The sequence below is a fragment of the Sinocyclocheilus anshuiensis genome, unplaced genomic scaffold, assembly GCF_001515605.1.
Source record: "Sinocyclocheilus anshuiensis isolate Anshui unplaced genomic scaffold, SAMN03320099.WGS_v1.1 scaffold1034, whole genome shotgun sequence".
Lineage (NCBI taxonomy): Eukaryota > Metazoa > Chordata > Actinopteri > Cypriniformes > Cyprinidae > Sinocyclocheilus > Sinocyclocheilus anshuiensis.
In genome coordinates, this window is record NW_015538015.1 from 441314 (window position 1) to 456267 (window position 14954).

Below are 14954 nucleotides of genomic sequence, written 5' to 3' on the forward strand. Positions count from 1 at the left end.
AATTTTTTTTTTTCTAATAATCTTACCAGTTTTACTGTGGTCTGGACAAAAAAAGTACACCTAAATGTGTTGCTAGATGCAGAATCTCTCTCTACTCATAATATAAGCTTCAGAGACAGTGAGACTTGTCCTATGATCAAAGTATTTTATTGTTACCTGAACCTACTGGAGGGACTATATATATATATATATATATATATATATATACTAGGGATAACAGTGCGCGAATGGAGTGTGTTTGTTTTGAGCATCACAGCTAATATGTATTTTAACCTCTCACACAGTACATTTATGGAGCGACATAACTGAAATGGTTAGATTTTAGTGTACAGTGTATAATGTAACTGACCCTGACTGTGTTGGAACAAACGGTTTAATTCAGCGCACATTGCGGATGATGTGTGAATGCTTTTTGGCTGGCAGTAAAAATCCTCTACCAGGATGTCCTCGAGCGAAGATGGTGCGATCTCTGCACGCAGCTCATGGCAGTGTTGGGGGTAACGCGAGTTACGTAATCAGATTACTTTTTTCAAGTAACTAGTAAAGTAACGCATTACTTTTTAATTTACAAGAGAATATCTGAGTTACCTTTTCAACTAAGTAACGCAAGTTACTTTTTTTCCAATTTATTGATTGACCTCTCCTGTCGCCATGTTGAGAGAAATCAGAAGATGTTACTGTAGTTCTAAAATAAATATGAATATGCATTAATTCATGTAACTTTCCCCAACACTGCTCATCACAGAAACAGCTGTCTGATGTTCTCACAGCAACACAAGACAACAGTCCAAACGATGACTGCAGGTTTGAACCATTTCAGTGCCTGCTGGTGGCTAGAAAGCTAAAGTTATTTTAAAATACTTATGAACTATTCCTTTAATATGTTATTGATTCATAAAATGTCACAATCAAATAATAAAAAATATCGTAATTAAGCCGCCTTTAAAGTCCCCCTGTAGTCAAATATTTTATCCCTTAAAACTTATCTTTGATCATCAAAATGACATATTTAAATGTTTTTTCTTGTGAAAATAATGTTCTCATGCCTTAAAATAGCTTGAATGTAACTCAACACCCTTGCCTCATTTACTATATGCTGATCTATGAATATGCAAATTAGACCCGCCTCCACTCAGTCACACCAGCCAGCGCCTCCTGATCCACTGAACTGTAGTAAACGCAAAACAATGGCATATATGGATAATGACTGATAAAACTGTTTTTACTAGCGGATAACCACAGTGAATACTGTAACATTCGTTAGTTACTTACTTGACGATGTTGTGTCCTAAAATGCCTTGAAGACTCGAATGCAGCCGTTTGTGATTCTTAATCCCTGACATGGCTGCTTCAACACTAACTGCGGTTACTGAAACCACGCCTTCTTTCTTTGCATGCACATTTGGGTGCATTATGCTAATATTTCCACATAGTGAGGTAGATATGTGGGGGCATGTTAGAACGAGCCGTTTTAGGGGGGCGTGGCAGAGTCTTAACTTTGATAAAGAATATCTCTTTGGTTTTGAGACTTTAGTCTTTGCAACTTCAGGGATCTTATCTATGCACAATCAGCTTGTAACACTCCAAAGAGAAAGGAAAACTTGAAATCGCATCATATGACCCCTTTAACATAAAAGTATTTTTTTGTCATAAGGGGGAAAAAATGAATATAAAGTATCAGGTGACTTGTCACACACTGATGGGTATTTTACACTTACACTAGCTCTTGTCCTTGCTCTTCATCATTTTAATGTCTATATCGGTTCTGTTTCTTATCCTAAACTTTACCTGTTTAGGTAAAAAAATATGTTTATTATTATTATTATTATTAAAAAGCGTTAATCCCATTCAAACAAAAACAAAAGTTTGTTAATGTCATTCAAATTAAATTAATAATTGCTGATCAAACCAATATAAACATTTTGACATTTTTCTGTAATATGATTATGCATTAATTAGTTTGTGAATGAATTAGCTTTGAAAAGGCAATATAGAAATTCAAACTTATTATTAAGTAAACAACAGATTATTATTATTCATTTTTGTTTAAGAAATATATTGGTCTGTTTATAGATTCAGCTCAATATAGTGTTGGATAAGTGAAATATTTGTTATTTTACAATATTATAGACTATGGGGACTAATGCTGATTCTTTTATTTTTTTTCAGTTCTGGAGATAAGAGGCATTTCTACAAGAATCATCTGTTGCTTTAAAACCCTGTTGCATCCTGTGAGGTAAAGGTAAGTTAAGGGAAGCTGGAAATAATATCCAGGCTCTCATCACAAACACACAAACTGATCTCTGTTGGCTCAGCATCGATGTGGTGTCTCCGCACAGCTGCTCTCTCTCGGTGGCCGCTCGTCTGTGGCTATCGCCCATGTGGGTGTGGTACTGGAGACGCCCAAGGACAGACAAGGTGGGCCGAGTGTAGACCCAGGCATAGACCTTCAGCGTGTGCAGATTATGATGGATGAGATGGGCACCAACCTTTCACCAGGAGCACAGAACCTCATGGAGCTGGTGCAGTGCCAGCAAAAGGTCTTATTATAGCAGAATTACCACTGCTCTGGTCTTTTAAAAAATGGTTGATATTATAAACTCTGCACAAATTTCCAGTGTAGAATCTCTTGTGTCTGTAAGCAGCCAGTAGCAACCGCATAGCAACACAACACACTAACAATCACCCAGAACACCTTAGCATACACAAGCATTGTGGTGGTGATTTTTTGCATGGGCAAGTTTCAATCCCACTCCCATTTTTGTATAATTCTAGTAGATTCTGCTGTTCAGCAGTTTTTGCTCTTTTGGTAGACATCATTTCTTGTAGGCGTTTCTTGTAACAGTCTGTCAGTGTCATTTTTTTGTAGACATTTTTGCCCACTCTTCCTTATAGAAAAGCTTCAGCTATGTGAAATTTGGGGGCTTTCTCATGTGTCTCATATATCAGGGCTTTTTTAAAATGCATTAGTTACCAGTTTTTGTGTGTTTGAACATTCAATATCTTTTTTTATAAAATGTCGTAGAGTAAAAAGTATATTATTATATTATGCTTTGGAATGTTGTGAAGTAAAAGTTATGTTACTGGAAAATGATACCGTATTCCATATTACCTTTATAAAATATGGACACATGGATGCCTTCAACCGTGGCCCATGTCTTCATCATATGTTACCACTATACATTATCGGTTATGTTTAGATTAAGATTTTGTTTAATGTTTTTTTCAAAGAGATCTCTTATGCTCACCAATGCAGCACTTGTTTGATGACAAATACAGTAAAAACAATAATACTGTGAAATATTATTACAATTTTTTAATATGTTGTAAAATGTAATTTATTCTTGTGATGGCAAAGCTGAATTTTAAGCAGACAAAACAGTTTTTACTGCTTTATAGTGTTGTGGAAACCATGATACATTTTTTTTTTTATGAATAGAAAGTTCAGCATTTATTTGATTATATATATTTTAGATATAGAATCCTTGCTTAATAAAAGAATTAATTAATCATTTATTTTTTATTAATCTACTTACCCCCGAACTTTTAAATGGTAGCGTATCACGGTTTCCTCAAAAATATTAAGCAGCAAAAACTGTGTTCAACATTGATAATATATTAAGAAATGTTTTTTGAGCACCAAATCAGCATATATTAGACACTGAAGACTGGAGTAATGCCTGGAGAAAATTCAGCTTTGCCATAATAGAAATAAATTACATTTTTTAAATATAATACAATCTTAACATTTTTTATATTTATTAGTTTTTACTGTATCAATTAAATGCAGCCTTTGTGAGCATTCCTTTCAAAAATATTAAAAGTCTTATTCCAATTATTCCAAACCTTTGACCAGTAGTGTTATATAAGTATAATAAAGGAAAATATTCTTTGTAATTTGATGTGTAAAATTAATTATGATTCACATATTTTCTGTTATAACCTATAGTTTTAGTATTTTAACAGCATAATATTTTATTTTCATTTTCTCACTTTTTTTCTGTTTTTAAACAATCATTCTCAAGCAAGTTTTTTTGGACAGTTGTTTCTTTAAAAAAAAAAAAAAAAAAATAGCCAGCACAAAGCTTCATCACAACTGAACAATCATTCTTTGTGTGTGTTGTGTCCAGAATAAATCAGACGTGTTCAATGGATTCATTCCTCTGCTCAAGGGAGGAGGAGCTTTGAGCTGTCTGTCAAGAGGAGGTGGGGCTTCCAGTTCTGCTGGAGTGGAGTCAGGCCCAAATCCACCATCTGGCCTCGGGCAGCTTCTGCCTAGCAGCAATCATAACCAGATACCCGGTGCCATGTCTGCCCTGCTGAGCACTGACACAGGCACGATCAACCCAGACCTGCTTCCAATGCTGCAGAGCGTATGCGGTCAGGTCACGCAGCTCCGACTGGAGGAAGCCACATCTCCAGAGAGGAAGAAGAATGGAGAACGGTAAGTGTGAGTCATGTGTGGTGTTCAGTAAACAGACGTTCAGTTACCACGGTGGTTGAAGCCACTCAAAAGTTTGGTTTTGGTAACCAGCTCATCTTGATGAAAGTGTGAATATTATGAATAGGAATAATAATACTGATAAACGCATGAGGATAAAGCATTAGTTACATGCAAAATTTAAATATTCCCTAAAGACTTTTTGAGTCTGTATTAGTGTATTTCTTCCGGGGAACACAAAAGAAGTTGTCTAACAGAATACAGAGTGCTCTGTTTTATACCGTGAAAATCCATGACTTGTGCACTATATTCCAAGTTTATGAAGCTGTATGATAGATTTGTATGATGAACGGACCAAAAGTCCTTTTTCACTGAAAACCTTTTACGCCAATGAAGCTCTGCAGTCTCTTTCAGTTCAGATATAGTATGATGAGATGTGTGGCCCATCATATTTGACATTAGAGATCTAGAACCAGTGACATTTGACGTCACTGGTGGTAAACATGGTTTTGGTGTATGGGAAAATGATCAGTGAACAGTTCTACAATTATATGATATACAATTTAATTAAAAAAGAGCATTCTGGACAATTCAAACTTGAACTTTCAAACAGGAGAAAGTCATACAGTTTTGGTTTCTTTAGTAGTAACTAGTTAAGATAAAAGTTTATTCGTTAAGCCACATGAATTAGTATTTATTCAACGTAATAAACCAACATTTTTTATTTAACAACTAAATGAGACTGGGATCTAGGCCTGGGCGATAAAACGGTATCGATATTTATAGACGGTACACCTTCTTCGATAACGATATAAAAAAAATGTTCGATATAGTGCACGATATAGGCACGTGCTCTGAGTGACGCAGACAGCACACACAAACATGAACACATGCTGAATTGAGTGCTGTGACTGCCTGTGATGAGGGGATTGTGAATAAAAAAATGAATATTAGTCGAATTTAAAATAAACATTTGCATTTGAAAGCAAAAATAGTACAATCAAATGTTAGGAGTGCGTCAGGGAGTGTCATCAGTGGAGCACGAGATGCGGTGATAACGATGTAAGTGACGTTGTCGCATTTGCATGTTTTGTTAGTCTAGCCCACGAGATGCGCAGTTGCTGCATTACGCGCAGAAATATAGAAGCTCAATGCGGAGAAGATCTTGATTAGGTTAAAACCGAAACCAAGCCATTCACACAGAACGCATATTCAGCGCATTTTTTAGACGGACAAATACGACTACTGCACTCGCGTCTCACACAAGAGATGTAATAATTATCGATACCGAACCATATGAAACATTATATCGTTGATAATTTTTTTTTAGCTATATCGCCCAGCCCTACTGGGATCATTGCAACACTTGAATTCTAAACAGAAGTACATAAATCAAGTACCTGAGTAAAAGTACACAAATCATTTCAGTGGGCTTAAACAGCTCGTCCTTTTACAGCAAATGTTGTCAACTAACAGTCATGACTTAAATATTCAATTCAATAATCAATAAACTAAAATTCTGCATTAGTAACTTTTTGTGCCATAAATCACACAGACACACTCACACTCTGAGGATTTATTGGTTCTTTGCACAGCTTGAGTTAGACATGAACAATTCAGTGATTTGATAACTGGAGATTTGCTCTGAATCATTGAATGAGTCAGTTGTTGACTTGAGAACAGCTGCAATCAGATCAGTCCAATTCACAAATGAATCATTTAGACGCTTTGTGAACCGATACACAACAACAGATTCATCAAAAAGAATGGGCTGGAAATCAGACATTGCCATTGCATCTCAGAGCAGGAGTTGAGTTTCTTCAAAAATATCAATAATTATTCCTTGAAATTACAAGGAACGATGTTTTTATGAAATGTCATGCAGTAAAAAGTATGATATTATGCTTTGGAATGTAGTGAAGTAAATGCTAAAGTGAAAAAATTATACCATATTCCAGTACTAGGTTCAGTATACTGTGTGAATACACTTCTTCATGATCTGTCCACTCTCAAACATTCCCCTTATATCTGCTCCTAATCATATTTAAGAGGGGTTGATGAACAATGAACAGTGAACACTAAATATCATCAAAACTTTTAGAATAATGCAATATACAGTTCACAAAAAAGGCATTTCAAGTGTTACTGAATTAGTTTCACAAAGCAGAACAGTTTGATCATTCTTAAGATTTTATTCCAATGTATTTAATGTGTCCTTTAGTTTGTCCACTCATCATATATATACAGTATATATATATCTTTTTTTTTTGTATTACAGGGAGGGTCATATATGCTGTGGAGGGTTTGAGAAGATTCTGGAGACGGTTGTAGAGAAGCGAATGGATGAGATGGAGAGAAGATTAAAGGAACATCTGGACTTGTGTCTGGATGCTCTTCAGCAGAGACTGGAGATCACACTTCAGCAGGCGCTCTCTCATAAGCAGCACCAGTAAACAACATCCACCAACACACAGGACTAACCTGAACACTTTTAGCAAGATCTCCGCCCTGAGCTTTTACTTCAATTGCAACTGTATTATTCTGTGTAGGTACATTTAATTCATGTCAACCATCCCTTTATAACAAAAATGGTTCTAACATGTTTGTTTTGCCTGCAGTCTCTACTGCTTTGTGTGGAAATGGTTTACGGTTTAACAGCAATCCCTGGTCTTTATGTGCCCATCCCTAGAGACTGTCCTGACATGGTTTATGTGGTAATTAACAGCTTGACAAGTCAGTTCACTAACGTGAGTCCACAGACAGTATCAGATGACCTTCACAAATCACAACTACTTGTGGAACTGTTCTTAATAACACTGTTGATACTATGGCTGCATCCGAAAACTCTAAAATGCTGCCTTCGGAGGCAGCATTCCTAGGCAGGAATGCAGCAAGGCACATCCGAATTTTAATTCTGCTTTACTTCCTGTCTCCGGAGGTACCTCCTTCTGATCGATTTTTGAAGGCAGCATAGATGTATCCTTCGCTGCCTTTGATATCCCACAATCCTCTGCGTTCCATTCCGTGACGGTTGAGCTAAAAAATAAAGATGGCGTCTGAAAGTTGCGTTTGGTGGACCGTTTGCGTGTAAATGTACATTTCTGACGAACTTTTTGCACTTTTGATGTTATTTCTAGCGAGAATTCAGTATTATAGTAATTAAATATTCGTTTAGTTATCACAAAAACTCGTTCTATTTTGTTGTAGATCATTAAACCGTTACGCTGCCTCAGAAGCCTGTCCGAAATCATGAGGTGCCTTCGTGCAAAAACGCTGCCTGCAAAGTCATTGCCTCATACAGCAGCAAGTCAGCTGCCTAAGTTTTCAGATGCAGCATATATGTAATAAATAATTTTATCTAAAAGATACCACAAACATCGGTTGTACTTACAGTGTCAAGTATTTGTCACTGTTAATTGCCTTTGTGTAAATGATGTTCATATGTTTATACTCTTCATACTGGAGAACTAAGGACAAAAAAAAAAGAAAACGATATTAAAATAATGTTTATACTAAAGAATAATATTATGTATCCAATGAACTTATGTTTTTATCCTATCAAATCTTAGTACATCACGTTGCGTGATTTATTTAAATACTCTCCTCGCCCTATATGTTTTAACATGATAATTCTGTGATAAAATGGCTTTCTATTCTTGGCTGTGTGAGTCTGACAATACCATTTACTCAGGATTTTAGCTCTTGTCATGACTGATTGATGCCGGAAAACATGGTAACTTTTGCACAATATGCAAACAAGATTCTCTCCAATACAGTAGGAAGAATAATTTGTGTAGTGTAATTTTAAATAAACAGATTGTGGAGTGTATATAAGGATGTTAACGGTTACAGGATGATTGACTGGCTGGTTTATGATGACAGCGTGCATGAAACTATGCAACAGCGCAACTTCATGGCCTTGTAGTATGTCCTAAAGCTTGCTTACTCTTCTGTTACACACTCCAAAGTATCTACTTTTTCTTCACAAAAAGAATACATACACTCTAAAAAATGCTGGGTTGTTTCAACCCAATGTTGGGTCATATATGGACTAACCCAACTGTTGGGTTAAAAAGTTAATTTAAAAATGTAACCAAAATTTAACCCAACAGTTGGGTTAGTCCATATTTGACCCAACATTGGGTTGAAACAACCCAGCATTTTTTAGAGTGTACTTTTAGGGCTTAGTTTAAATAGACGAACGAAATTCAATTCAGTTCAATACACTTAAATGTCCCCAATGGACCAGTATACACACACTGATCGGCATTACATTACATAATAAAAACCCACATAGACATAGACGAACCAGCATTCCAAACCACAATAAAAATAAAAAAACTACAAAGTTTACATCTAAAATTACATGTTAAAATGTCTAATCGACGTAGGTACAAAAGATTTCTTAATACGATTGTATCTGCACACAGGCAGCCTGTATCGTCTGCCAGAAGGCAGCAACTCATATTCGGAATATAAGCTATGTGAGGGATCGGATAATATCTTACAGTTTTTCTGAATTGCTAAAACACTAAACCCCAATCTCTGAACCAAATTCTCACTAGCTTAAACCAATTTGTCTAATAAAGCACTCTTTCTGCTAAACCGTAAACACGTTCAGGCAGTTACGCTCTATTTGCAAATCTCATGCACTCTTTTTGCAAAACTCTAAACATATTCTCATTCACTTAAACATTTGTCACACTGTGATGCATTTGTGCTGCAAAATGCTAAACACAAGCAGCAAAAGTTAAACACAACTAAAGCACAGTTGTCATCGTTTACACACAACGATTCAAAATTGTTCACACTTGTTTCTAATGAAGTGATCAAGCCAATTGTACAACATATGAGCCAGTTCCGAGTGCACAAGTGGCACAGGTGACTGAATGATGATACAGTACATACAGTAGGCCTATACAATATATTCACCTTACTCAGTTGCAATTACTATACTTTTTTACAGAATTGCAAAATTGTTTACTCAATACAATATACTTTTTTTCTGTAATGTTCTGGATGCAGTGCTCTCCATTTTTCTCTGTAGTGTCTGATGAATGCTCTGTAGTGTTTATTTTATTGACTCTTGTCAGTGATTGTTTGATTTTGATGGAAGAGTCAAGAGGTTTCGTGAATTTAGTTTGAGTATTTGGATTTGTGTTTAAGGTTTTGAGAAAATGAGTGATGGTTTCAAGAAACGTGTTTTAGCAATTCAGAAAAACTGTAATAATTTCCTTAAGAACCGACTGTTCATAAGATGATTCCAAGGTTTGATATTCCCTTTTCCCTATAATTCCCATAGCCATCTTTACCAGACATGCAAGTTTGGCTTTAGATTGGCCTGTGATGTTACCAAACCAGACAGTATAACCATAGTGTATTATACTTCCAATTACAGCTTGGTAAAATAAATACATTACTTTCTGCTGAACCCCATAAACTCTCAGTCTTTGTAGAAATTGTAACCTCTGCTGCACAAGAGAACATATACTATCTACATGGGTTCCCCAGGTAAGTAGATTATCCATATAAACACCCAGGTATTTATACTAGCACACCTGTTTAATGGGTTCCTTATGAGTAAATACAGGTGAGTGCTTCCCAATTGACTTTTGGTCAAAAACCATTTCCTCATTTTTTTTTATATTTATAATAAGATGATTTAGGTCACAGCACTTCAGAAACCTTTCTACCTCTGAATGATATACTGAGGGGTTAGAATCATTATACAAAAGGCTTAGCAGAGCTGTATCATCTGAGTATTTTATTATGAGGTTACTGGAATCATGACATTCATCGTGCATTGAATCATTGTGCATTCATTTGTATACAATGTAAAAAGAATCGGGGAACTAACACAGCCTTGTGGAACACCTGCTAACCTCTGATATACTGTGGTTAACCTTGACCTGCTGCCTTCGATTAGGTAAAAAATAATACCATTTGATAAAAAAAAAGGGATTTACACCCAACTGCCCCAGATTTTAATCAAACAGTGGTTTAAATGTATCAAAAGCCGAACTAAAATCAACGAATAACAACCGTGCATAGGCTTTTGGAGTTCCCACCATTAAATTATTTTTAAATGATTTTTACCATGTTACAGCTCAAATTGCAATTTTTTTTGTACAGAATAATTAAAATGAGCCCTTTGACAAAAATACAAGCTTCATATTTTTGCTTCCCTCAAGTAGACTTGCCTCGTATAGGCTTCGATTGTATGTGTTACTACAAACATGTTTTGCATTACTTAAATGGAAATTCATATAATCCCGAAAACTCCAATGCGACAGGTCTATAAACATCTACTTTCCCTCAGATGGTTCTTCTGACATCTCTCATTCACCTCATCTTTTCTCAGTAGTTCATTAACGTTTAGTTGTCTCAAAGCCTGCATTGCGGAATACCAAGTCTACCTTTTCTACAACTCTCTCATGCATCCTATGAACTTGTGCTATTTTTGGAAGTCGCCCATCAACCATGAAGGAGAGCTGCCTCACTCAGGAACAGCTAAGAAAACACAGCTGAATGAACAAACTCCGCATGAATCAGTGAGAAAATTAACCCAAAGCACTACAAATTAGCAGTTTTGACCCCTTTGAGGAACTTTCCACCGAGACCATGTTGTCATTTTGACCTTGTCATGTGAGACTCTACCCAGATCGACATGCTTGTCTCCTGTCTACACCACAGTGATGTTCATTGAGTAGATTTGTTCAAACAGTGAGCTGTTGTTGTCTTATGACCGAGAGAGACGTCCACTTCAGAAGGGGTTTTGTAAACACAGAGAAGTGGGTCAGCAGTGGAGGTGGTACCGATGATGAATAGCGGCTGTTTTTGTGCAGACACCCTCGCCAGTATCCCCATGGACCAGAGTCAAACCGGCCCAACTGAATCAACAAAGTCATGTTGCTACCACACTTCATGTAAGCGCTTATGGACTGAACACAAGTAAACAGCCTAAAAGTCAGCTTGACATGAAACGTAACCCTATTTATTTTCTAACCCCATCACAGACTTACTGTAAATTATTAATCCATGAGGTTGTGAAAGTGGACTAATGAGTAGATGAGTTTTCCTGTTTGGTGTGATGAAGTCTATCGTCGCTGACAACATCTAGTCCCATTTAGCCAAGCCACTTGTTAGTAACTGCCTTTTTCAAGACAAGGAAAGCTTTAAAACACACACACACACACACACACACACACACACAAGGGGGTTTGACTAAAGTATTTTATGTGGTAGAATAAAACTTAAAAATGTATTGAGCTTGTGTTAGCTTGTGGCCTACAATATACATCATCCCTATAGTTTGAGTGCACCCACCCGAGCATAAATAAATCCATAAAATTGTAAAAAATAAGTAATATGTATGATATTTGTGTTGCTGCCTTGATTTAAACACTTCAGTATCTAAACTGAAGCTTCTTATAAACGATCATTGATGAATCACAGTGTCTAGGTGTTAATTCAGTAACAAACCTCTAGTTCATCAAGAATGTTATTGTTTTCTGCCACATAAATGTGTATAAATAAAAATCCGGTTTTCATGAATATTGTTGGGGACAGTTATGTCCATTAGAGCAGGAGGAAAAAAAGATGTTACAAAACAGGAACGTCAAACTTAAGACATTGAATGTACTTCATATTTTTTAACACAAAATTCTATTAAAAAATATTAGTTTCATTCTACTTTCTGAACACTGACTAAAGGAAAACATAAAATGTTATTTTATTTAACTGACAGCTATTTTATTTTACTGACTCTATATTATCCTTTATAGTATGATGCTTTTTTTTTCTTGCAAAACTGAATTTTAATTGTCATTTTAGGCAGACATGTCATTTTAAAACTTTGAAAATCTAATAGAAGATTAAATTCGATGAAACCAAATTTGATCTTTCTCATGTCTTGTTTCTAAAACCAAATAAAATGTCATTCATATAACTGAAAAAAAAAAAACGTATTAAATGAAAAAAAAATATTGTAGGGTACATCATAGTAGTATTTGCTGTATAAATTTAATTTATTTGATTTCATTTTTGCTGATTTTAATTACAATAATTTTCATTGCTGTATTAGGGTTTTGTTTGTTTGTTTGTTTGCAAGAAAACATGCTGAACTGATAGAAAGGATATAAATAATTACCATCCAAAATATGAAATATGAATCAGACATGTCTTCATGTCTTTAAAAGAGAGACTGTAACGTTTCAAATGAGTTTTTAAGATGTTTGACATAATTTCGCAAAACCTGTCTTTTTAAACTTCTAATAAACTATCAAGAATTGATAATAGAGCAGTTTTGGGCACTCACTTCCTCAATATTCCCTGCTAGATTGTTTCTTGCCAAGGAGCTGGTTAAATCTAGAATTGCATCACTCTAATCAACCTTAAAAAGTTCTTGATGTTTGTGAAGTCAAACAGTATGACACTGAAACGGTTTAAAAACGTTAACCTTCTTTAATTTCGTTTCTGAAATTGCCGTCTGACAAACACAGACACACAAACATTTAAGGAAGAGAAGGTATGCCAAGATAACAGTCATCCTCTAATGGCCCACAATTCTTTTTCAAATAATGTCAAGTCTGAAATCTGAGTGTAAATATAAAAAAAAATGAAGAAAGCTGAATACAGACAAAATTTTGATACCTTGCTGATCTGGTCTGTTCCAAAAACCTAGTGAACCGCCCGCCATGTAACCTCATATGTGACTGATTTGGAACACACATAGACAGCAACTCTGCACGCAATCTAACTCACAGGAGACTCACTGATTTCAGTAGTTAGCCGTTAGCATGTTGCTAAGCTAACACCATAATACTCTACCCAGATAGCACACATATATCTCCAAGACATCTGTTTTCATACATTCTAAACCATAAACATCTTAAAGACATTTTCTACGTCTTTTTTTAACCTCTGACAGGAAACATTTTAGAGACAGACGTACTGCAGTTGAAACAAGATGAGAAGTGCACATCAAAAAGACATCTACACAGCATAAATGTGCTATTAAAAATTAACTATAGTTTTAAATAAACCCAAAAAATCACGGTTATTGAAGTTAAACCACAAATTAACCATGGTTTTGCTACACTAACCATAGTTTAACCATGGTATTTGTAGTAAAACTATGGTTATACAAATGGCAATCAATCCACCAAAAAAAGAAAATAATTTTTTTTTATTAAATAAAACAAAAAAAATATTATAATATAATAAAACCATGGTTAATTTTCGTAATTTTCATACAAATAAATTGCACACATAAAATTGGGTAAAACAATTATTTTTAATCACACTGAATTATTTTAGTAGATACTTTTCAGTAATGAATAATATATAAGATTATAATCAACATTTACCTTCTTCATTCACCATCTTGAATGGAACCATTCTGCTCATCACAAAATCCTGCCTATAGGCTGCTTACTAGGTTTTGGAACAGAGAAATTATATACATTTCGGAGTGTTATAGTGAACTAGCCAGCACTAAATTCGCATATTTATTTGCAAAGGGCTCATTCTAACATGGTTTATTAATGAATAAACAGAAAATAGACAAGGGAGATATGGGGAAAATTGAAAAAGGACATTTCCTGTTCTAAGCTGAGAACAATATTCAGGTTGGATGATGGTTGGACTGGAAAGTGTTCACTATGATTTCTAGAATGAGTGTGGCTCCGGACGCACTCAGTAAAAGTCTGAGAACCAGCTCATGGGTGAGCATGAGGGAGGTCAAGGGTCAATCTCCTCAGGAATGATTGTGAGGATGACGTCTTCATTGCCGCGTCGTATCACTGCTCTCAGACTGTCGTCTTTCTTGATAGCCGTGCTGACGTCACTGGCTGACATGATCCTCTGATCGTTAATGCTGATTATGACGTCACTCTCCTTCAGACCGCCACTAGCAAACAAAACAGGAAGCAGTTAAAACTGACCTCATTTTAACTTAGAACTGGCCTAATTGCTCTAACTGTGCTTTTATTGGCTTCACATGATTGGATTCTCATTACAAAACAGTATTGGGTAGTGTTAGAAGGTGATGTCATTAAGCTAACTTTAATCTTGATTGTTCAGTGAGAAACTAATTTGTCCTCTGTTTCACAATATTTTTGCTCATTCTCAGGAAATAGTGCTGATATGGTTTTATGTAAATATTCATTCCTGAAATAAGCATTCCTACACTTTCTGATCAATCCTGTTATGTTTTGACATTTCTCATTTAAAACTGGTTTGATCTTTCTGACATCGTATTTAAGTTAATGTTTTTCTTTCAGTCTTTATCAGTAATTCATTATGTTAACATTTATATTCATGTAACATTAAACACTAACAAATGTAAAAAAAATATTTTTTATAAAATACTTCATGCTTTTAGCATTCTGAAATTTTTCACCCCTGAACTTTCTATTCAGCCATGCTTTCAACATATTTTTTTTTAATGTAAAAATGACTTGATATTTCTGACATCAGTTTTATTTATTGCATTATATATATATATATATAT

General features: G+C 35.2%; 2 protein-coding genes across 2 annotated transcripts in view; one reads left to right on the plus strand and one right to left on the minus strand.

The window, feature by feature from the left end:
* The first annotated feature begins 441 nt into the window (after positions 1–441).
* Positions 442–7412, plus strand: cunh10orf88 (chromosome unknown C10orf88 homolog). Its single transcript, XM_016473656.1, is given in 7 exon segments — positions 442–489; positions 734–800; positions 1655–1703; positions 2170–2242; positions 2340–2540; positions 4131–4444; positions 6720–7412. Coding segments are annotated over 7 exon segments (927 nt in total). The 3' UTR covers positions 6895–7412.
* Positions 7413–13693: 6281 nt separating this feature from the next.
* Positions 13694–14954, minus strand: part of LOC107678347 (serine protease HTRA1B) — a 41450-nt gene continuing 40189 nt past the window's right edge. Inside the window, 1 exon segment of the mRNA XM_016473570.1 lies at positions 13694–14351. Within this exon segment, the coding sequence (XP_016329056.1) occupies positions 14183–14351 (169 nt within the window). The 3' untranslated portion in view covers positions 13694–14182.